The sequence below is a fragment of the Carassius gibelio genome, chromosome A2 (genome assembly GCF_023724105.1).
Source record: "Carassius gibelio isolate Cgi1373 ecotype wild population from Czech Republic chromosome A2, carGib1.2-hapl.c, whole genome shotgun sequence".
In the NCBI taxonomy this organism is placed as follows: domain Eukaryota; kingdom Metazoa; phylum Chordata; class Actinopteri; order Cypriniformes; family Cyprinidae; genus Carassius; species Carassius gibelio.
This window is the reverse complement of record NC_068372.1, coordinates 25,754,181-25,777,945: the sequence shown is the minus strand read 5'-3', so window position 1 is coordinate 25,777,945 and position 23,765 is coordinate 25,754,181. Positions and strand designations below refer to the sequence as shown.

General features: G+C 36.5%; 1 protein-coding gene across 1 annotated transcript in view; it reads right to left on the bottom strand.

The window, feature by feature from the left end:
• Positions 1-56: 56 nt before the first annotated feature.
• The window catches only part of LOC127934953 (voltage-gated potassium channel subunit beta-1-like), a 28,017-nt gene continuing 4,308 nt past the window's right edge, over positions 57-23,765 (bottom strand). Inside the window, exons 2-14 of the mRNA XM_052532545.1 lie at positions 19,435-19,478; positions 16,304-16,341; positions 13,656-13,735; positions 13,121-13,165; positions 12,981-13,025; positions 12,803-12,846; positions 9,676-9,762; positions 3,497-3,582; positions 3,170-3,290; positions 3,002-3,096; positions 2,318-2,438; positions 1,449-1,537; positions 57-1,103 (exon numbers count right to left, since the gene is read on the bottom strand). Coding sequence (XP_052388505.1) covers positions 1,014-1,103; positions 1,449-1,537; positions 2,318-2,438; positions 3,002-3,096; positions 3,170-3,290; positions 3,497-3,582; positions 9,676-9,762; positions 12,803-12,846; positions 12,981-13,025; positions 13,121-13,165; positions 13,656-13,735; positions 16,304-16,341; positions 19,435-19,478 — 985 coding nt within the window. The 3' untranslated portion in view covers positions 57-1,013. The remainder of the gene's footprint in view (positions 1,104-1,448; positions 1,538-2,317; positions 2,439-3,001; positions 3,097-3,169; positions 3,291-3,496; positions 3,583-9,675; positions 9,763-12,802; positions 12,847-12,980; positions 13,026-13,120; positions 13,166-13,655; positions 13,736-16,303; positions 16,342-19,434; positions 19,479-23,765) is intronic.

Below are 23,765 nucleotides of genomic sequence, written 5' to 3'. Positions count from 1 at the left end.
ACAGCAAAGTAACTTAAAATGGTTAAAATCATTTACATTACCAAAACACCATAAACTAGAGATGCACATTTTTATTTTAATCTTAAAAGCACTCTGCATAATGCATTAATTAACAGCGTCATAATTAAAAGTTTGTAAACATTCTGACCTCATTTCTAACAGACATTAACTAGTTTTTAAGTAGTTGTGCATTTCTAGCCCTCTCTGGACTCAAGTATGCACTGCCTTGCAGTACAAAAGTTACCAAATACAGCAGCAAGCATTTAAATCTTTAACCAGTGTACTTTTATCACTGGAAAAGCATTTCAACAACCTAAGTTTCTTTTATAATGTAAATTTAAAACAACAGAGAATTAAGATCAGACATGACACAAATTGCAGGATTTACAAAGGAAACATACACAAACAGTCTTTTAAAAATGTTAAACATTTTGGAGAACAATTAACACGATAACAGCCTACTTTGCTGTTGATGGCTTTTTAATCCAACAAATTTTTACCAATGCACACACATCGTACACAGTTTAACTCTACATGCTGCTCTGCCATATATCACAGTTCCTAGTTTGTACATTCTCAGAATGATATGCAGTGCATTTTCCTTACTACAGTGTTTTATAGACGGTAATCAGGGCCATTCATAAGGGCCTGTCTTTCGTCCCTTTTCAGAATGGATGTCCGGAGGTCAAGGGTCAAGAACAGGTTGACTTTGGCACATATGGGCTATGACAGCTGAATAAGAAAACCCACAGACGAGGGATCTGGGGAGCTTCTGTGCTTCACAGGCAGGTGTGTCTCCACAGAGACCTTGATGTGATGTTGAGCTCAGGTTTAGGTCGGACTGAAGCATGCATAACACTTTAGCATTTCTACTGTAACTGTAACAATGGCTCTCTGCAGGAGAAGTTGACACAGACACACAATGGTGGGAATCTCACACTGTGGACACCTGGTGAAACAAGAGGACTGGAACGGGATCCTGAGTCTCAAGGCTTACAGGTTCACAGAAAGACCTAGTGATGGTAGTCCTTCTTACTCTGGGGACGGTTACCCAGGATTTTGTCGATATCTGAGGCCACGTGAGCAGTGATCTTTGGAAGAACCTGTCAGCGAGAATGTAGATTTAATTACTAAAACACATGGGATGAATTAAAATAAAAATGATCTTGATTTTTTATTTGTTTTAGATTTTTCTTAATTGCTCGTTTAATCTAAATATTTTTATGTTTTAAACCATCATTATCTGAAGCTTGTTTAGTCGGATCTCTTATCAGTGTGTGAAATTTTGCCTTGGCACATAAAAATAACATCAAGCAATAATCGTGTTTTTTGATTTTTAAATGTAAATTAACCCTGTGAGATTCTGAAGACAGGTGTAAAGAGATGAAAGCACAGAGCTGTAACAGGCCACAGTGTGAGTGTGTTTGAGATGTTTTGGTAACTCTTGCCTGTATCGCCCCCAGGTTCTCAGTTAGCTGTGCAGGGTTGGAGGTCCCCAGGAGAACAGAACTCACTCCTTCATTACGGAGGCACCAGGCTACAGAGAAACACAGAGAATAGCAAGTGAATCATGGGAATCTCAATTGAGCTGGTGGGATTCTGATCAGGTGCTGCAGCCAAATGCTGCTGTAAGGATTGATGATACAGGATTTTTTAACAGTACATTTTTTTTTTTACAAAATATTTTTTATCAAACTGTTTAAATTTAAAAAGTAAAATAAAATACAATAAATTGTATTGCAAAAAAAAGTATACAATGAAAAAATATAACAAATTATATAACATAAATAAATAAAGCAAAATTGAAATAATGATTGACTATTTAAAAAATACACAATAAAAAAATGTATTAAAAACAATTAATATGAACAAAAAAATCATTATTACTTATAAACAAAAATAAAACGACATAAAAATAAAACTACACAATAAATAAATAATTAAAAATATTTCATAAATAAATTATATATTATAACATTTTTTAACAGAATATTACCCACGACAACATTTATGAAAACACATTAAAACTGTAAAAGAGTCAACATCAAGGTTTTCAAAGTCACAAAAATGCTTCCAACTTCCAAAAAAATTGGCATGTTTGTTTTTTATTATGTAATTGTACCATTCAACCATTAGATTGGGTGACTTCAAAGCTCGGTGGATTAATGTCAAGGTTTGTTTCTCAGTCAGGAAATGTGCATGCATGAAAGCAGAAATTCAGTATTTTACTCTCATGTAAACAGTGACAGAACAGTTGAGTCACTATGGCAGTGATAATATGTTGCATGTCGTGACAGTTTAAGTTTTTTTGACCTACCAATGGCAAGTTGTGGAAGGGTACAGCTGAGCTTCTCAGCTATGTGGGTCAGTTCCTTAAGCTTCGCCTGCTGCTTTCTCCCATCCTCACTCAGAATCTTCTCCTTCAGCCACTGGTATGACTGCAGAGAGAGAGAGAGAGAGAGAGAGAGAGAGAGAGAGCACATCAAATCTGTCCTGACAGACCTCCCAACCTCATCGCTGTATACTAGCTAAAGGTGTAATCTATGAACTATATGAGCTCCTAAATCACTGGCGCTAGGAATCTGGCACTATTTTAGTTGGATAAATATCAGTTTAATCAACACATCTCCATCCTTATGTCTAGACTCTAGAAGAAATGATATGTCTGCCATGACACACAGGATTAAACAAATTCACTGAAAAATCTAAATGTAATTTACCATTACATCACTCGCTCATCAATGAATGGGTGCCGTCAGAATAAGAGTCCACACAGCTGACTGGCCAGAAGCAACTATTTAAAAACTATTTCAAGTTAAAATGCCAACTTTAACAAACAAACACTGAGCTTTCTGCTTCACAAGATGTTGATTGATGGACTGGAGTTGTGTGAATCACTTGTGGATTACTGTGATGCTTTTCTCCAAATTTATTCCAATGCCCTGAGGGTGAGTACATTTTCAGCAAATTCATTTTTGGCTGAACTACTCCTTTAAAGTACCTTCAAAGAGGCCCTGGAGGATTCTGGGATGCCGTTTTCATATTTCCCTGTGATGATGCCGCAGGCTAGAGGAGACCAGGATACCACCCCAACTCCTGTGGTGCAAGACTGTGTCTTTAGGCTGTTTCATAGATCATATTTGAATCATGTGTGTTTATGTGTATATACCAATCTTATGGTAAAGCTCAGGCAGTTGCATCTCCACTTTATCCCTCTGGAATAAATGATATTCGGCCTGTTCACACACAGGAGGAATCAGATTAAACTGCCTCGCTACAGAATACGCCTCCTACAGGGAGAGAGAGATAACAAAAATGAGAAGAGAATGGTATGAATGAATAAAGACAATAAACAACAACAGCTCTAAATACTCAGAAAACAGGTTTAATATGCATTAAATATGACAGTGTTAAATAATTTCATCATCAGGACTGACAAAAATAACAAAAGGAAGCATTACGGAAAAGTGCACAGAAGTTTGTCCTCTCCACTCACCATGATCTCCATCGCTGACCAGCGTGACGTGCCCCAGTACATGGACATGCCATGGTTAATGACATGCGTCATGGCTCTCACGATCTCTAAAACACAAAACACACATGCACAAATAAAAATATCAGTCAAGCTTCTGAATTGGTTTGATTTACAGATTCAAAGTGCCAGAGAAAGCAATTGTGTCTGGTCACCATTAGATGGCGCTGTGTACATATTCTCCTCTTGTTGAGTAGACATTTCTATTAAGCAACTTGTTTCATTAAGTAATTGAAAAGTATGTGAAGTCATAAAATGCTAATTTATGTACTTACTGATTTGTAAAGTAACAATACTGAAAGACATTACTTTGCATCATTATGCAGCTGTCCGGCACTTGGTAAAGGATATAAACAATAAACAAGGACTACACATAATGAATTAAAGTTATTCTGCAGTGTTACAGATAAAACCTATTAAATGCATAACAGATAGTCCATGGGTTGCAAAAACCAACTTATTCTAACCAAATGCTAAAATAAATCAGATTAACTAAATAAATTCCCATCTGAGAAGACAACTGTATTTAGCCAATTTAGCAATGTTTTGGGGAGGCTTATTTTGAGATTGCGTTGTCAGAACAGGTTGCATGTGTTTCCTGTGAGATCTGGCAACACTGACAGTTTCACAAAGGATGAATGCTAATAATGCAGAGCTGAAGCTATTTCACAGCTGTCTGAATGAACAGGATTAAACATGAGAAGTACTTCAGCTGTAAGTCAAGCTGACTCTATATCTCACTGAGCAAGGTACAATCATTTTAAACTTCTCTGTATTTTATATCCAAGCCTAGCAGCACAGTTTTATTCATCCTAAAGTACTCCAGACATATTAATGAATGAAAATATTTTTCCATTATTTACACATCCATTTTGTAGGAGGTAAAATACTTTGTTCTTATTTTATTATAAAAATGTAATTAAATTATATTTATTTTTTATTATTATTAATCACTGGCATCCTATAGTTCAGAACCAGCCTGTAACCTGTAGAACAGTCCAGTGCAAATTGCTACCAGCACTGTTCTCATGGCTGTGTTTGCGTCATTATCTGATTTGCATAATTCCTTAAGTGAACTGAGTGCTAAAGCACATGGAAGTGGAATCCTCACCCGAGAATTACGAATGGGCATCAAGGCCTTGTTAACCCAGCTTTACCCTTAAGAAATGTCCCTCATCTCCTAGTCCAACTGGTGAGTAAATCCATTCTAATCAATGAGTTATAAGGATGATGGCCCACATGACGGTTTTTAAGAGGGGATATTGGATCTTAACACACTGAGGAAGGCCCAGTGCCAGGACATTTGTGTTTTTATCATCCAGAGGAATTTAACAGAGGAATTGAACTAACCATCTGTGTATCAACCATCATCCTTTTTAAATCTTATTTCAAAGACAAAGAATTCATATATATATAAAAAAAAAAAAACGCTCTGCTCACAGCGAGTCAGTGCCCCGTTGATTATATCAATGAGATCATGCATAATGCGATCAGACAACAGTGTTTGTGTTGTCATACACTTGATGTTGGTGTATATGCGTTTGACATTGCTACTCTGCAGCCAACAGAAACCCCATCTGTTCTGACATCCTCAAGGCATTACTGTTCTGTGTCATTACCAGCAGAGACCTTTACTGCTGTGCTGCATTCAGTTCAGTACCAGATCCACTCTAAAACGCCTCCATCATGAGCTCATAAAGCTGCTTGATTGCTTCATCATTCAGATTTTCATATGCAAAGAGCTGCTTTTCTTTGTTTCATCAGTGTTTGACTCCAAGTGCTTTACTCTGCAATGATCTAGACTTTGTTGTGTGTCCACTGACGTGTTTCATCTTCACTACACATGAGGACCAACAGTCCCCTCCCAGACCGTCAGATGCATATTGCACAAAAATTGGAAAGCACTTACTTAAAAGAACTAGAATTTATTGTAATGTATTTTAAATAATTGCAAATAATATTTTTCTTTTAAAATATACACATATTCACTCTTAATCATATGCCTAGTAATAATCATGTTTATTATTAATAATAATAATAATATGCCAAAAACAACTCTGTTAATGTTTCTTGCCTTTTCACATTCAGATGAATTAAATGAATCAGAATAATATAAATGACATATTTTCAATTCAATAACAAAATGGCAACATTTGACAAAAAAGTTGAATAGTTTATCACTGTCAGCCGTTTAACATTTCTATTATAAAACAGAAATGGGGTGGGGGTGTTCTTTGTGAAGGGGGGTCTTTTACGAGGGAACACAAATGTTCCTAAAATTAATGTTTTGTGAGAGAATGCGAATGATTTGAAATATGTGACCCTGGACCACAAAACCAGTCTTAAGTCGCTGGGGTGTAAAAAAAAAAAAAAATAACAATACAAAAAAAAAAACATATGGGTGAAAATTATAGATTTTTCTTTTATGCCAAAAATCATTATGATATTAAGTAAAGATTATGTTCCATTAAGATATTTCGTAAATTTCCTACCATAAATAAATCAAAACTTAATTTTTGATTAGTAACATGAATTGCTGCGAACTCATTTGGACAACTTTAAAGATGATTTTCTCAGTATTTAGATTTTTTTACACCCTTAGATTCCAGATTTTCAAATAGCTGTATCTCAGCAAAATCTTGTCCGATCCTAATAATAATATGATCCCATACATCAATGGAAAGCTTATTTATTCAGCTTTAAGTTGATGTATAAATCTCAATTTCTAAAAATTGTCACTTAAGACTGGCTTTGTGTAGCCTGGTAATACCAGACTCTGCTACTTCACTTTGCTTCGTAGACAGAAGCGAAATGAAATTGAGCGGAAGTAGGAAGTCTGACGTAGTCAGGCTAGGCTTTATGGTCCATGGTCACATGTAATTTTTACACCCATCACAATAGCTGTGTAGACTAGAGTCTAGACTATTATGCAAATAATGACCGAATTTTCATAATTAGGTAAATTATTCCTTTAATTTACACTAGTCTGTTTTGGGGATATTTTGGAATCTCAGTGCCTAAAACAAAACTGTGGTCTAAGGAAGGTTACAGTCCAATGTAGAACAATCCTTACACCATCTGTGAAACCAAGGCCATAGCTCAATGTGTGAACATGAGAAACAAAAGAAATCCTATTTTAAAAAATGGCAAGACAAAGGTTTTTTAAAAAAGGACAGAAGATTAGAAAACAGCAGCCAAATCTACCTCAGTACATAATGAAAATGAAAGCCCACACCCACTCTCTCATTACGAACTCTGTACGATTGAAGAGAAATGTGAGTGTGTGGGTGAGAATGGAGGAGAAAAAGTGAACGTCAGCGAAGCACAACAATACATCTGCTCAAGAAAAGAGAGAGGAAGCCAGAGGCACATGTCAGTGTGAACAGAAATGAATGGTTCTTCAGCAAACTATACTTCTCATGAGAGACTGAGGACATCTGAACAGCGGAACCCTGAAGTATTAATCTAATGTAATCTGGATGTCTGGGGTTTCTGCAGCGTGTACTCTGAAAGTTCAAAAGAACAGCAATCATAAATAAAAATGCACCAAGACAACTAAAAAGCAGTAGAATTATGCCTAATCATCATTACCCATAATGCTTAGCAAACTCAGTCAAGTTTAGGAAGTATCCTGGTACCACCACACTACTGCTTAGTATTAGAGGTATTAGTCATTCTATGCTGCATGTAGTTGTGTTATATGATAGCTTGATTTGATTTGTGTGGGAACAGAGAGACAGTGTGCTGTATGATTTTGATTTGTGGCTTTAATATTTCTACTATTGATTGATGTGGACGGTTCAAACACAAATAGGTCATTTGAGATTTGTGGAAACAGCCAGTAGCTGCTTAGTCTACAATATCAGATAAACACTAATAAAGACAGATATGTGTTTGGTGTTTATTAAAACGGCAACAAATATTACAGGTCATGAGGGCCTTATAGAGCAAAACTGTATTCATTAAATTATGAAAGTGACCTAAAAAAGATCTTTAAATATACAGAGGCTGTGTGTTTGTATGTGCGGTATCCCACAGTTCTTCAATACAAGTTATGTTCTGTCGACAGCATCCGTGGCATATACCTTCAGTTACTGTAGAAAATAATTACAGTTCTTCCCCCAGTTTGTAAAAAGCGAACAAAATCACATTTACACTAATGCACTGAAAATGAAAGGCTAAAGGGTACTGCACTGCACCAAAACACTAAAAATAATCGTTATAACCTTGTCTGTGCAAAATTCTATCCACATATTGTATAAACTACTTCTTATATAAACTGTTAAAAAGATTTATACAGATCTCACCTTACTTTTTGGTCAAATAAATTTAAGCTAATGCACTCTGGGCCATTGAATATAACGGAGGTGTTTTTTTCCCCTTGAAGAACTTATATGTACAGTACTAAAATATCAGAACTGGCATCACACTGATGAACTCATGTCTATTTCACAAAGCTCAGCAGGTCTCCAGGGAGGCCATGGGTAGTAAAATGTGTTCTCAATTCAGTACCAAAATGTTCTTTTATTAAAATACCCTACTATCATTATCTTCCCATGAGGATATAACTGTACGTGCCAAGAACACATTTCACATCAATTTGGATTAAAATCATTCCAGCCTCGATGGTATGATGATTTTTTTTCTTTGTTAGATCTTCTGCTTTCCCCCACTATGGCTTTAAAGCTCTCATTTGTACAGAGAGTCCACTAAAGTCTACGCTTTACTTTTTTGGCTTGTAACCCTGATGTTAAATGTGTTTATGTGTTGATAAGACTCACTTATACAGACAGGAAAAATCCTAAAGTAGTCCAATGGCGGAAATCTGGTGTGTGTTTTCCCCAAAAAATAGCTAAATCTAATGTAATATTTCTTTCAGACATTTCGGGATGTCCTGAATAGAATAGAATAGAATGCTCCACATTAAAACAATATAACCAGTATGTCCTCATTTAGAAAGTAGAAAATGTATTAGACTATGTGCGTAACTGGTATTCCCCACATTATGGGGACCAAATGTCCCAAAAGGATAGTAATACCAGTACATTTTTACCTTGTGGGGAGATTAGTTTTTTTGTTCCCATGTAGAAAACAGCTTATAAATCATACAGTGTTTTAATGAAATGTTTTGAAATTTAAAAAATGGTTTAAGGGTAGAGTTAGGGTAAGGGGGTTGAAAATACAGTTTGTACAAAAACATTATGCCTACAGAATAAACTCATAATGATAGGAAAACCTGTGTGTGTGTGAAAGAGAAAGGTTTGGCGTTTGGAGACAGGGAGAGAGCAGGGAAAGAGCAGCTTAAAAATACACTTTGTACCCCATGGACAAGTCTCTAATCCTCCTCAGAGAGAGAGAGGGAGAGCAAGAGAGGGAAAGACAGAGAAAGAGAGAGTCTATAAGTAGTCTATAAGAAGTAGACTTCCTGAGCACTGCAGTGCCACAGAATTTGAAATGGAGTGAGAGAGGGTTTAGACTGGGATTATGAAAAATGGCCTCCTGAGATGTATGGAAATAGCACCCTACATCCTGTTTTACACACTCACACACACACACACACGCACAATTTAGACCGAGTATGTAGGAAAAAACAGGGTCCCATTAAACACACACCGTTCCAAAGTTTGGGATCATTGGGATAAAAAAAAAAGAAAGAAATTAGGCTAATTTTATTCAGCAAGGATGCACTAAATTGAGTAAAAGTGAAAGTAAAGACATTTATGAAAAAATATTTTTTTAAATGAATGCTTTTCTTTTGAAGATTTTGAAATTCATCAAATATTCCTGATATGATCCTGTATGGATTCAACATAAAATATGAAGCAGCACAACTGTTTTCAAAAAATGTTTCTTAGCAGCAAATCATATTAGAATGATTTCTGAAGGATCGTGTGGCACTGAAGACTAAAGTAATGGCTGCTAAATATTTAGCTTGGGCATAAACAAGAATAAATGACACTTTAAAATATATTCAAATATATAGCAGCTCTTGTGACAGTTCAATCTAAGCAATGCATACTTGCATTTCTTTGCAAATCGCCTCTAACACATTTCAGAATGCAATGATGCACAAAATGGAGCAAGCATCAGAAGCTAGAAGCATCAGTGTAGTGACACTTGTTCTGGACCTAAGCCTCACCTACCCTCCATAGGAGTGTTGCTATCAGGACGATTGGCAAAAACCACGTCCACATACTCCAGCTGCAACCTCTGCAAAGAACCCTTCAGACCTACAGAGAGAAAACACAGAGAGAAAGCAGAAGAAAATGTGCATGTGTTTTTTTTGTTTGTTGTATTCAGAGTGTGATTTATTTGGTTGGTGTGAAAGTGAATCCAAAATCACATTTAAATCCACTAGAAAAGATGGTCTGGGATACGTTCAGTATGCTGCAGGAAAGATGCTGATCAAATAACAGTTTATATTTTGGTCTGTTCTTCACACAAAACTATCAAATGGTTTGGATGTGACAAACAGCCCCAATTTCCATTCGATTTCATTCAAAGAGTAGTATAAACATTCTGGCTAATACAATATTTTTTTGTTTTGTGGGAAAAAAGGTTTGAAACAACATGAGGGCAAGTAAATTAACTTCCGTTCAGCTATGAAACAGGAGAGATTAAAAATGATGACACAAACTCATGTGCTTGCCTAAGGACCTGCTATCTGACAGCCAGAAGTGTGAAAAGAGATAGAGGGATGAAAGGAGAGAGGAAACTCAGACAGAGCAAAAATAGGATCAGGTGAGTAGTTGAGAGAGGATTAGAAAAGTACAGCTTTTGTGGACACCAGAAGAGAGGAAGAGAAACAAGATGAGGAAGCAGAAAAAGGATGAATGATTCAGTTTTGACTGTCACATCACTGCCCCTTTCAGAAACAGAGAGAGAGAGAGAGAGAGAAAGAGAACAAACACTGAGGGACAGTTCATAACATACATTATGCACTGTGAGCAATATGTTTATTTGTGCTTATAGACAAGGGGTATATCAATGACCATAATGATGTCATCCAATATTAGCTTTTTATAATTAGCAAGAATATTCTGATTAAGGTGATAGGTTACTGGAACGCTTGCTCAAACTTGTAGTAATTAAAAACTATGAATACAAAACAGTACAGATGTGTAATATTGACCATTGTATTATTAATATTCGATTATATTATATAACATAAAAATATATAAAAACAGTGGACATGATTTGCGGTTATCATATTGACCAATATGTTATTTTGTTCCTATTTATAGACCATAACATTGCCCAAAAAAGGCAATTCTGTCGCATTTAAAATGAATGATAGTTATGTAAACCGTTCAAAAGTTTGGGGTCGGTAAAATTTGTTTTGCAAATGTTTAGGTGAGTATCTTACTCTCACAAAGGCTGCACTTTTTGGATAAAAAATACAGTGAAGCAATGTTGCGAAACATTATTACAATTTAAAATAACTGTTTTTGTTCCTAATACAATTACATTTATTCCTGTGATGACAAAGCTAAATCTTTTCTATTATAAATGTCTTTACTGTCACTTTTGATCAATTTAATGCATTGTTGCTGAATAAAAGTATTAATTTATTTAAAATGTTCTATTTGTTCTTCTCAATTTATATAAAAAGATCTGTCGTTTTTTCCATTAGGAAGCTCACAAACATCTATTTTGTCAAATGTTTTGCATGAAAAGTGCTTGAGTTTTTTTTTTCTTTTCTTTTAAATAAATGCCACTTGGTTTCACATTTTTTGTTTAATGCAATGGCATTCAAACTTTCTTTGAGTGTTGCTTAGGTGTCTAAATACTTTTTGGGTTTACTCATCTGAACTCCATGAACACATTTATTCTTTGTTCTATTTTGGCTTTTTATTTCAAATGATACACACACTGTACTGTAGCTTTTCTTATTTCATACACCTGTATTTAAGTACTGTGAAAGTAATGGACTGAGAAAACTCTACAGTCATGCCAATAAATCTTGGCTGAAAGAGAAAAGAGAGAGAGAGAGACACAAACACCAGGTGTGCTGAAACAAAGTTGTCAGTGGAGTTCAGGTGATCAGACGCTGGCATGATTACTCTGCCATACTGAAATTAATCTGACAGATAAACCCCACACTCGTCCTTTCACAAAAATACTGTAATCCAGCCAATCTCAGACTCATTAATCAGAACTGTGCTCACGGAGCGCGCCCTTGCATCCGCCACGGCTCTAATCTGTCAGAATTTTCTGGGTTTTTGGAGGAGATATTCTTAGCAGGGAGCTTATTTTAAAGTACATAGAGGATAAACAGACGTTTCGTTCTAGCCCACAAACAATGTCAAACAAACACTAAGAAGGGTAGAGAGACACGAGCCAGAAAGGAAAACTACACACAAGCTGGAGTGATAAAAATAACTTGGAGAACAGGAGGGAGGGAGGCTGGGATGAGCACAGATTGTGAATGATTCAGTTAGTTTCATGAAACACCAACAGTGAATTTTCTCAATCTGAAAGTGATACAGAAATGACATAAACTCTCTGGAAATCAGTCGTCCGCTTCTGTCTCATAATACAGTAATAGAGCAGAGATAAATCGGAATATTACTACACATAGATTTCCACTCTTCATCAAGCACTCAAATAAAGCTTACGATTTCAAACACTTAATAATTTCATGCGGTTGATAATCAGAATATGTAAATATGTCATTTTAATTATGCATGAAGCTATTAAAGCAATCTGAATTCAGCGATGCATGTCTTTTAACATACTTTGCTGTGTCAGGAACATTTAGTCTCTTTATTTAAATAGATTTAAATATTTAAATAAATACATTTATTTGAGACTGGATGGGGTTAGACAAATAAACTCAAAACAGTGAATAAATGATTAATTACACAAGTGAAGAAGCAGGTAAGTAAATCAATAAAATAAGATTGTCTTAATATCTTTATTATGTTTTTTTATGTACATGTTTCTTATTTTTACTGGAAAACAAAACAATAAACAAACATTCAGATTATGAAAATGATATTTTAGAGTGTAATAAATGTAGACGTTTCTGTATCTATACTGTATTTGAATCGATATTTTGGTTTGCATGTGTCAAAAATCAAATGGGATTGAGAAAGAATTCTGTTTAAGAATGGATGCTGGTGTGGGTGCTGAGGCCACACACAAAGTCTACTGCGAAAAAAAATCAATAAATCAGGAGGGAACTAGAAATAAAAGAAGAAGAAAAAAAGGTTCAGGTCAATTACAAACGACAGGGGAATTAAAAGAAAGAAGAAGAAGGATCTCTACCTTCAATAATGTGCTTCCGGGAGAGCCCTCGCTCTGTTTCTGCCCTAGAGAGAGAAAGAAAGAAAGCTTTATATAAGCAGACGAAATCTAAAAAGCCTACATCTCATGGAGATAACCAAAGTAGAATTTATTGACTGAATGAATAGAAAGAACGACAGACAGACAGACAGATACTCACTTTCCTCCCCAGTACAGTTTAGTGGTGATAACCAGACTGGATCTCCTGTACACACACAGACTCTGTGTGAAAGCAGTAGTCTTATACATTTCTCCACCAACGCAATCGATGATTAGAATAATAATATGAAAAATAAATACCTCAAACATTTCTTTTTGATAATGTTTCCTAGGATTATTTCAGCCCTGTGAAGAAGAAAGATACATTCTGAGTGCTTGCTTTGAGAGATTTTTTTCCACGGCACTGTGAGGTGAATTCACTATTGAGCCACTGTAGCACTGCTCTATGCATATATTTAAACTTTATCTTTAAAGTTACTGTCACTTTTTTTTTTCAAGGTAAACACACCTCCTTTGTATGCCAGTCGCCTAAGGCGCCAGATTCACAAGCTTAACGTTGAGCTATGGGTACTGTCTCTAGAAAGCTAATGTTAGTGTACTTTTCTAGTGATCATGGTGACAGCAGTAATTCATTCAATTATGCTCAAAGAATAGAGAAAAGCATTACAATCAGGCATTTTAAAGGTGCCTTGTGACAGTGGTAGAGTGATGATGTACAGCTCCATGTACATGTCCACTAACATGTCTTACCTAACACTCAGAACTGGCCAGCAAGCCTAAAATTGATCCATGCAAATTGCATTTAGCACTACATTTCAAGAGAGGTCAGACTCACTTCCCAGCTGAATAGACCTCTGCAGTGTCAAATAGGTTGACCCCATTTTCATAGGCTATAGTCATCAGCTGCTCTGCCACCTGCAACACACACACACACACACACACGTTTGTTTTTGTGAAAAGTGGGGACATCCCATAGGCGTAATTTTATACTGTACAAACTGTATATTCTATCGCCCTTCACCAACCCTCACAGGAAAAAACAATCATTCTGTATGATTTATAAGCATTTCGAAAAATGGGGACATGGGTTATGTCCTCATAAGTCACCCTATCCTTGTAATTCCTGCGTCATACCCATGTCATTATACAGAGTTGTGTCCTGATATGTCACAAAAACAAGAGCAGACACACACACACACACACACACACACACCAATATCAAGCACTCAGCTGTCAGTCATTGCAGAGAGCTCAGAAGTGTGTGTAAACTAATAAGTGTGCTCACCTTTCTGAAAACAGTGTTGTTTAAATCCACTTCACATGATTCACTGCTACAGGTATGTGAAGCACTATTCTAACATTCACGTCTAACACCTTTAATTTGTCCAAACCAAATTCAGGTTTAAGCTGAGCTTGTTTTGAACCTTTGCAGAATTGTTTTGTCACTTTTATTCACATGCACAGTGCAGTAAGGATAAGAAGTGATGTAGAGAGAGAGGGGCAGAACAGGATCAGAAAATTCTAGTTATTTTAAAGAAAAACAGTTTATCTTTGAAATCTTTCATCAAAATGCAATAGCTTGCCCTTCCGTGAAACAATTTTCCTTTTCGGCTGATTTCACAGAGCACTCAGTGTTATTTTTCAACCCCTCCCCTCCAAACACTTGGCTCTATCCTGGTATTTAAAGCCTGCTTGTCTCTATGTATATAGGAATACAGTATGTGTCATAGCATTGCATGGAATTAATAGCATCTGACGGTGATTTCATTCTTTTCACCTCACATTGTTTGTCACACGATGCAGAAAAAAATAATGCATGCCTTTATGGACAGATTTTCAGGCAGACGTAGTGAGCATAATGGCATTCATGCACATAATAAGTTAACACAAGTTTATTATTATGCGTGGATGCTTTGTAAATGTGTCTTTTAAAAATTGTGCTAATTATTTTATATATAGTAACAACTAGACATGATGTAGTATGAGATAAATTAAACTGCACTGCAGAATCAGAACTCTATTCACTCTATTTTACTGAGACACATGAGTCTTCATTACCCATGGGAAAGAGCCTTAAAACGCAACCTTAGCGACGGTTCATGCAGAATGCATTTTGAATTTAGACTGTGCTACATATCCATTGTTTTTCTATGTAAATGTGCACTATAGCGCTCTTGTATCACGTGGCATCCTGCACATGACAGCATTCTAAAAACACAATTAATAATTTAATTAATAATAATAAGCTTATCTTTCGCAGTGTCTTGTTTTTGCCTTCACTGGGCTACTTTTCCATGGTTTTTATGTAAATGTGTTTGATGTACATCTTTGACTGATGTGCACGCATCCTTTTCAGTTTCTTACTAAAGACACAGTGTCTAAAAAATATTGCTCAAGTTAAAAGAAGTTCGGCGTGTCTTAGGACCTTGCATTTCTTTCATTCAGCTGCCCTACATCTCACGTGTTTGCATTCCACTTCACTACTTTTCCATTGTTCGTCTATGTAAACAAGCACTCTTGCACAAGACACAGTGTTCTAGACACAGCTCACAGTTCTAGACACGGCTTTTACAAAACAAGTCTTGAGACCTTGTATTGCTCAGAACGCATCGGTCGAAGATGTCCATCTAGCGCATAGCTAACAAAGCAGTGTAGTGCAATGCAAAAATGTGTTTTGTGTAAACAGCCACTAATTTGGAACAGAGCATCTGTTTTTTTTGTGTAACTGCTGCAATAATACACTGATCTGTCGATGTCAATGAATGTCAGAGTTTAACCTTGTGTTGACAGGACAATTGATATGGTGGCTAAAACATCTGCAATATCTATAATCTCTCTATAGTTCTCTTTGATGGAGAACTGTCAGCATGAGTGACAGTCATTCCTTCTGTCAGTATAGATGTATATTGGCAGACAGATGAGGAAAAACCATCTGTTCAGCTGCTGATGTGATGACTAATGACATGTGGAGAAGGGAAAAGAATGGGGATGTCCACATCTCACATAATTTGATTGGACAAGAAGGATGATTGGACAATAGAGGAGACTCCACTTCTGGGGAAAGACAGGCTTGTGCAGGAAGTTGTAGCTGCAGGGACTTTTATGATGTAAGAACTGCTAGTATTTATGTGCATTTGCCTTGGGTGCGTGTCAGAAAGGGGCACTGGCAGAATGATGTTATTGTTTGAATAATGAGGAAGACCACAGCGTGATGTGTCTACGAGCCTTCCTCTCTGCCAAGACTGTCAACATGCTTATCTGCCCAATTTGTGATAATGGCTAGAGTGGATTTAGAAATGAAAATAATGGGTAAATAATAAAAAAAACTAAAACTGATGATTCAACCCCCTATTATATTATATTACAAATTTATACATTTATATTATATTAAAATATGTATTCCAGGTAAATACATTTATTGTTGTCAAAAATATATATGCTATGAGTTCAGTTCATTTTCAGGTTATGAATATCAATACTCACCTCATCTGAAATCTGTCCCCCAAATGTCACCCATGTGCCTAAGAGAGAGAAAGAAATCAAAAGAAAGAGAAGGAGTGTGAGTCAGAGATTATTCACTGGGTTTTTATTCCAAATAGAGCTTGATTTATTTGCTCTGGTGACTGTCACAGAAACGCTCAAACATATTAGACTGAGAAACAGCCCTGATTCTGAATGTTTTGCAGTAATAATACGAGTTAATGTAGAATTTTTTAAAAATGAGGTCAGTGCCATTTCCAGAAACTCAACTGTTGAACTGTATTTCAGTTCAACAAAGAAAGAGACAAAAATTAGGTTGATTCTTGATAAAAAAAAAAAATAAAAAAAAACTGTCCCAGGTTTTCCTGGGGACTCTTTCCTGCAGGTTATTCTTGGTTCATTGCTGTCAGGATAAGGACAATCACCCACTATCACCCTAAAAGTCACCGCGGCTGCGGGTTGACCATCTCTCCAGCAAGCGCTGGTGTCTTGGGCTTCAATATTATAGGATCAGTTGGCATCCCATGAGACACCAGATTGTGATTTCAGGGTAAGGGAACCTGTTGGGGGTGATCAGCTGTTCCCATGGTGATCAAGCACTCATGGGTTGTAGGATAAATGAGGAAATAGTGTGGGCGTTTGTAAGTGTTACGTTCCCTTGGTGACACCTGTGTGATGATAAGGAACATTTGGCGCCTTTCTTATGTTTTGAATGCTGCCAGATAACTTTATGCGTACAGCTACTGTGAACAATGGTGTACACCAGGGTCTTCGGCAGCTCAACAACTGAGAGAAACAAGGGGATAACACGCTCATTCTGCCTAATCCTGGATCTCCCCATATATTAGAGCTGATTTTTTTTATATTAATTTACTTTCGAAAATGAATGTAATGAATGATATTTGAAAAAATTTTTTTATTAAAATAAAAAAAAAAAAAAAAACATTTGAATCTAAAACTGCTATTAAATCAAAGTTATATATCTAAGTAAGTTATGTTCCAAATTTGAAGTTGATATCACAAAAATTGAGGTTCCTTCTAGATTTTGTTCAGGCACTATACCAAAAATAACCAACGGATGACCTCATGTATTCACCCAGATTTTCTTGGTGCATTTTCCTGTCAAAATCTTATAAATCTCTATCACAATATAACTTTCATCACAAATCTTGGAATCTTGAGACTCATACCTTTCGAATGATATGTGTTAGAAAGATTAGAGAAAGTTGTAGCTATAAAATATTGTAGGAAATTCTGTAAAATGACACCTGACAACACCCAAGGGGAGGAGCCTGCTAAAAGGATTTCAAGTATACTGTTTGGTAACGATGTTCAATTTCAAAAACGTTTCTACAAGATGAAATATAAGCTTACAAATTATATTTAGGATGATTACTAAAATATGTGATGTGGAAAAGGAGATAAAAAATGAGTGCCAAGCTCGCTAGTGACAGTTAACAGATTAAATATATTTAATATATTTTTGTAAATGTACATTTTAGAGAATTTATGGATTTACAGAAATATATAAGTAATTTGTACATAAATAAACCAAATTTTTTGATGAAATTTGATGTAATTCCACTGTGCTTCCATCATATCCTCTGGACAAACACCACTGACATACATGAACACGAACATACATTTATACATGCACACATGGACACACAATCCCATACAAAGAATTACTGCAGCTTTTGTGGTTTCCACTGAACGCTGTCCTCATGTATTCAGTGAAGTGCATGGCTGAAGCACTGAAATCTTATCAGCCTGCAGTACTCTTGTTGTGTTTGATCAAGTGGCTAATGTTTGTGATGTCTGACCCTGAGCAATGTCCTTTGACGTTTCAGGAAAATAGAAGCTACAAGCACTGAAGGATGAGTTGTGGCCCTTTCGCACAACATTTCAGCACCAAAATCTGCATCTTAATCACTAAGCACCAGTGAACATCCAGGTACGGGCTCCTTGATTGGTTGAGCTTTATTCTCAAAAGCTGCAAGTTGCATTCAGCAATTTTTTTAATTTTTTTTTGTGAGCATGTTTGCTCTTTTTGCTGATTTGCATACTCAATTGTGTGCTAAAATACTACTTTTTTCCAGCATTTTTTTCCTGTAATAAATAACACTACAAGCCATCTCCATTTCATTCACATTCACTAGCCCCTTTCACAATATAACTGTTTTAGATTTTGTTTTTTTATTTGATAAATGCAGCCTTGAGGAGCCTAAGAGACTTCAACAAGATTTAAAAAAACGTATTGACTCCAAACATTTGAACAGTATTGTATATTTGGATGCAGGAAAGAGGAAGGCCTCGTACAGAGGAAGAATCTGATCTAGGATAAGAGAGACACCATTTGGAAATGTGTTGTGAAGATTAGCCCGGGGCTTTTTTCATGGTGGAATAGCAGCTGTTTGTTCCTCAGTGCTCTTACTGAAAGCCTTTAGTGCGACTACAATAAAATCCAGTTCACTTATCCTAGTTCAGTGCACACTAATCAATTCAGTTTCCAATGCCCTATGGTTTTCATGAGAGCAGAGATGGTTTGCTCTTGGATGTGAAACAGGAACTGAATTTTCAACACATTAAAATTCCTGCATTTAATTAACGGACACTGCCATCATTTTCTTGTGTGTCTTGCATTGATTTGTAGCGATAAAAATAAAATGCACATATTGGAATGAACTGAATCAAGCATGTTCTCTCCATGAATCCTGTATCATTAGAACCTCCTGCTATATAAGCCACACTGCGTTAATATCTCAAGAGAAGTCAACAACAGATTTATACAGTCATTATGCTTCATTCACGAGGCTTGTTAATGAAACCACATCTAATCGTAAAAATAAAAGGGAACAGAGAATAAATTAAGCTTCAGCCCATCATGCTCCTGCTGTGTGCAGTGTGAGTGAGGAAGTTAGTGAGCTTGTGTTTTAATTCATGATAAATTAAATATGAATGGAGGGAGGACAACATTTTCGAGATCATGTGACTCTTCAAACGCACACTGTTGCCTATACTTCATTGAAACACACTGTGTGAACATATCACTGATCTATAGTATTTATATTCAGTGCAACCGTTTTGTTGTTTATGGTAAATGGCAGCTGGTTTATAAATCAAAAAATGCTTACCGAGTCCAAGGCATGATACTCGTAGTCCTGACTTCCCAAGATTTCTGTGGAGAGAGAGTGGGAAAAACTGTTATCTAACTCTAACTGTTCAAGCATGTTTCTGCTATTTGTTTTTCAAAAAAGCATTCATGTCCTTATTTGTGTGAATATTGGACCTTATTTTTGGACATAGAGGAAACCATTTTAACTTTCTCTCAGTGTAGACAACAACTGAATGTTTGATCCACAGTGAGCGTTGTGAATCGTACAACACTTCAGTGAGTTAAGATAGCTATTAACAGAGAACATAACTCTTGAATAGCTTTAAAAAGTTCATGTGAAAGCACTCACACAAAATGATTGGCTGGTATTTATGCCCCAAAGTCTTGGATCTGAAGTTTCAGAAGTCAGTGGTTAGAGAGTTTGACTCCTAACCCTAGGGATGTGGGTTTGAATCTCCGGCCGGCAATACCATGACTTAGATGCCCTTGAGCAAGGCATCGAACCCAAAACTGCTCCCTGGGCACCGCAGCATAAATGGCTGCCCACTGCTCCGGGTGTGTGTTCACAGTGTGTGTGTGTGTGTGTGTGTTTGTGTGTTCACTGCTCTGTGTGTGTGCACTTTGGATGGGTTAAATGCAAAATACATTCACCACAGCTCTATCCTTAAAGTGAGGATGTACCTTTAACAGCAGCCCTGGTTTCAATCTACAGTAAAATCTCAGCAATCCATTTCAACTCCTCCATCATTAAAATTTCCTCTGCTCTGATATGTGTCTCCCTCTTAATGCCTGACTGAGTCAGAGATAACACCTCATTCACTTTAAACCCACACCTCAGCTTTGTTCTAGGTTCAACATTACTGTCCTCAAATGATCTATCTATCTAACGTACAGTATCTGAGCAAACACTGAAGTAATAAACTTTGGCATCTAGTCACTTATGCTACAGAACTAAATGACACTTCAGATAATATTGTTGAGGAGAGGTGTCATATTGTTTTTCTATGCAACTGGATTTACAATTTTCAACAGGTAGATGAAAAATACCATACTTACAATGAAGGAGGGACCTAAGCCGTATTTACTGACCGCAATATCAGACACTCCAGACAACAGCAGGTCCTGATGTCTGGATCCAAACCTGCCAGCCTCAGAACTGATTTTGTATCATAATAAGACGATCAACATGGAGTTTCTGCATTTTGGGAAATTATTTTATGAGGAACAACCACAGAATATTTATTTGCGGTTGTATTGACTTGGAGGAAATTAGTTAGTATGCATTTGGAGGGAAATCAAGAAAATTGATTTTGGCTCGCGGACACCCACCCCCTGGTTTTCAGTTTATGGTGAGAATATCAAATCAGCATGCACAGTTCACATTTCCTTCCAAACAGATCCATCTCCAACTTTCTGCATATCATCCCCTTAACGATCTGGGTAAGCATGAAACAAAATGAACAGATACACTCAGTAAAAAAAAAAAATGACCTACTTAATCACTCTATCTTGTCCCTGCTGGTCAGGTCAGGCTTCTCAGATTATTGCCTTTTCAAATAAGACAAATGTGTTGTCTTTATAAGTGGCGGCTTCATCCTTCACAGTGATGCACCTGGAGCCGATGGATGTCGCAAAACATCATCTCCCACTCTATTTTTTTCTGTGACATTTTCCCAGCCATTATTAGTCTGTGTGACATTACAACTACAGCAGATTCTCAGCTGCAGACATATATAATTTAAAACTCCCTATTCTCCGCGTTATGGATGTCTGTGTGTTTTTCCGGGTAGAAGACACGCACGCCGTTGGGTGTCAACAGATCCTTCATCATCACAGCGAGCTGAGTCAGAAAGCTGAAGAACTAGAGACTGCATGACAGAAGAGCTCAGAAATGCCTCAGCAAGTCAATGGAAATGGTGTGTATCGTTTAAATGTTATTAAACGATACACTGGGCAGAACTATTGTTCCAGCCACCAAAGAAAGATTCACAAATAACCTGCCTGATCTATCTCAACTGCTATTTGTACCCAAAAATACACATGAACTAGACGAAATGACTGACAACATGGGCACTATTTTTCTCTAATACATTAGAAACTGTTGCCCCCATCAAATTGAAAAAGATTAGAGAAAAACGTACTGTGCCATGGTATAACAGTAATACTCACTCTCTCAAGAAAGAATCTAGTAGTCCTGAACGCAAATGGAGAAAAACTAACTTGGAAATTTTTAGAATTGCATGGAAAAACTGTATGTCCAGCTATAGACAGGCTCTAAAAACTGCTTGGGCAGAGCATATACAGAAACTCATAGAAAATAACCGAAACAATCCAAGGTTTTTATTTAGCACAGTGGCTAAATTAACAAATTACCAGACGCCACCTGATTCAAATATTCCACCAACGTTAAATAGTAATGACTTTATGAATTTCTTCACTGATAAAATAGATAAAATTAGAAATACAATAGCGAATGTAGATTCTACAGCGTCCAACACTTCAGTTTCATCCATCGCACCCAAAGATAAACTGCAGTGCTTTACAACCATAGGACAGCTGCTACCATTTTGTTTACTTAAATGGGGTGTCATCTCATTTATCATCAGTAAAATATGGAGTGCCACAAGGATCCGTCCTAGGTCCCCTTCTATTTTCAATATACATGTTGCCACTTGGTAATATTATTAGAAAATACGGAATTAGCTTCCACTGTTATGCTGATGATACTCAGCTATATATCTCAACAAGACCAGATGAAACTGGATGTTATATTAGACAGCCATTTGTCTTTTGAAAATCATATTTCCAATGTTACAAAAACTGCATTCTTCCATCTTAGAAACATTGCCAAGCTACGAAACATGTTATCTGTTTCTGATGCAGAAAAGCTAGTTCATGCATTCATGACCTCTAGACTGGACTATTGTAATGCACTTCTAGGTGGTTGTCCTGCTTCATCAATAAACAAGCTACAGGTAGTCCTAAATGCAGCAGCTAGAGTCCTTACCAGGTCAAGAAAATATGATCATATTACCCCAATTTTACAGTCTCTGCACTGGCTACCTATTAAGTTCTGTATCACTTACAAATTATCATTACTTACCTATAAGGCCCTAAATGGTTTAGCTCCTGCGTACCTAACTAGCCTTCTACCACGCTACAAACCCATCACGCACCCTAAGGTCACAAAACGCTGGACTTTTGGTAGTTCCTAGGATAGCAAAGTCCACTAAAGGAGGTAGAGCTTTCTCACATTTGGCTCCTAAACTCTGGAATAGCCTTCCTGATAATGTTCGGGGTTCAGACATACTCTCTGTTTAAATCTAGATTAAAAACGGATCTCTTTTGCCAAGCATTATAATAATGTATCTTAAATTGTGAGTGTAGTTGCATCTGATCAAATGGCATTTTTATTCATTAGCTTGGGTTAAACTAATTTTAGTTTGTTGGATCAGCAGCTATGCTAATGATGTCTCTGGATCCAGAACACCTGAGAAGAGATGATGCTAACCCTCAGAGGACCTCAGATGATGCTTACCCTGAATCAACAACAGAACTAACAAATATTGCTACAAGTGTGACTGCATCATATAACAATTATTAATTAATAATATTAATAATGTTCATCGTCTGGCTGACTACGTCTTGTATTATGTTTTTCTAAAATTCCTGTCAAACGTGCACAAACTGACAGTCACCATCATAAGCTACTACTAAATATTGTACAAACATAATTTTCTGTAAAGTTGCTTTGTAAAGATTTGTATTGTAAAAAGCGCTATACAAATAAACTTGAATTGAATTGAAATGAATATTGTACAGAGGAAGGTATATGAAGAACATGTGTCTTGACAGGAAAGCAGGTCTGATTTGTTTGTACATGTGCATGATTAAGTATATAGAAACACAACAGTTTTTTCCTTGTTTGACTGGATGCTCAAAACACACATAACACAAAAACACAGAATCAGATCTAGGATCAGTTGCAAAGCATGGTACCACCATGTGTCCATAGAAATGACGTTATTCTGAGCATTGTATATGGGAACTTAGTTTGTACAACATTTGATTTTAGACACAATATGATGGTTAACAGATGGGTAACTGTGAGCAGGAAGTGATTTTCTAAGCAGCTCAGGATGATCCTCAGTTGTCTCTCCAGCACAATCAGGTTTAGTCCCTCAGCAGTGTCTGAGCAGCCCAGAGCTCATCTGACAATTAAAGGCATAGTTCACTTCAAATTATAATGATGTCATCATCTACTCACCTTAATGTTGCTTATACAATTTACCTGCCTACTGTACGTTCAAACTAACTAACAATAGATAGATAGAAAGGTAGATAAGTCAT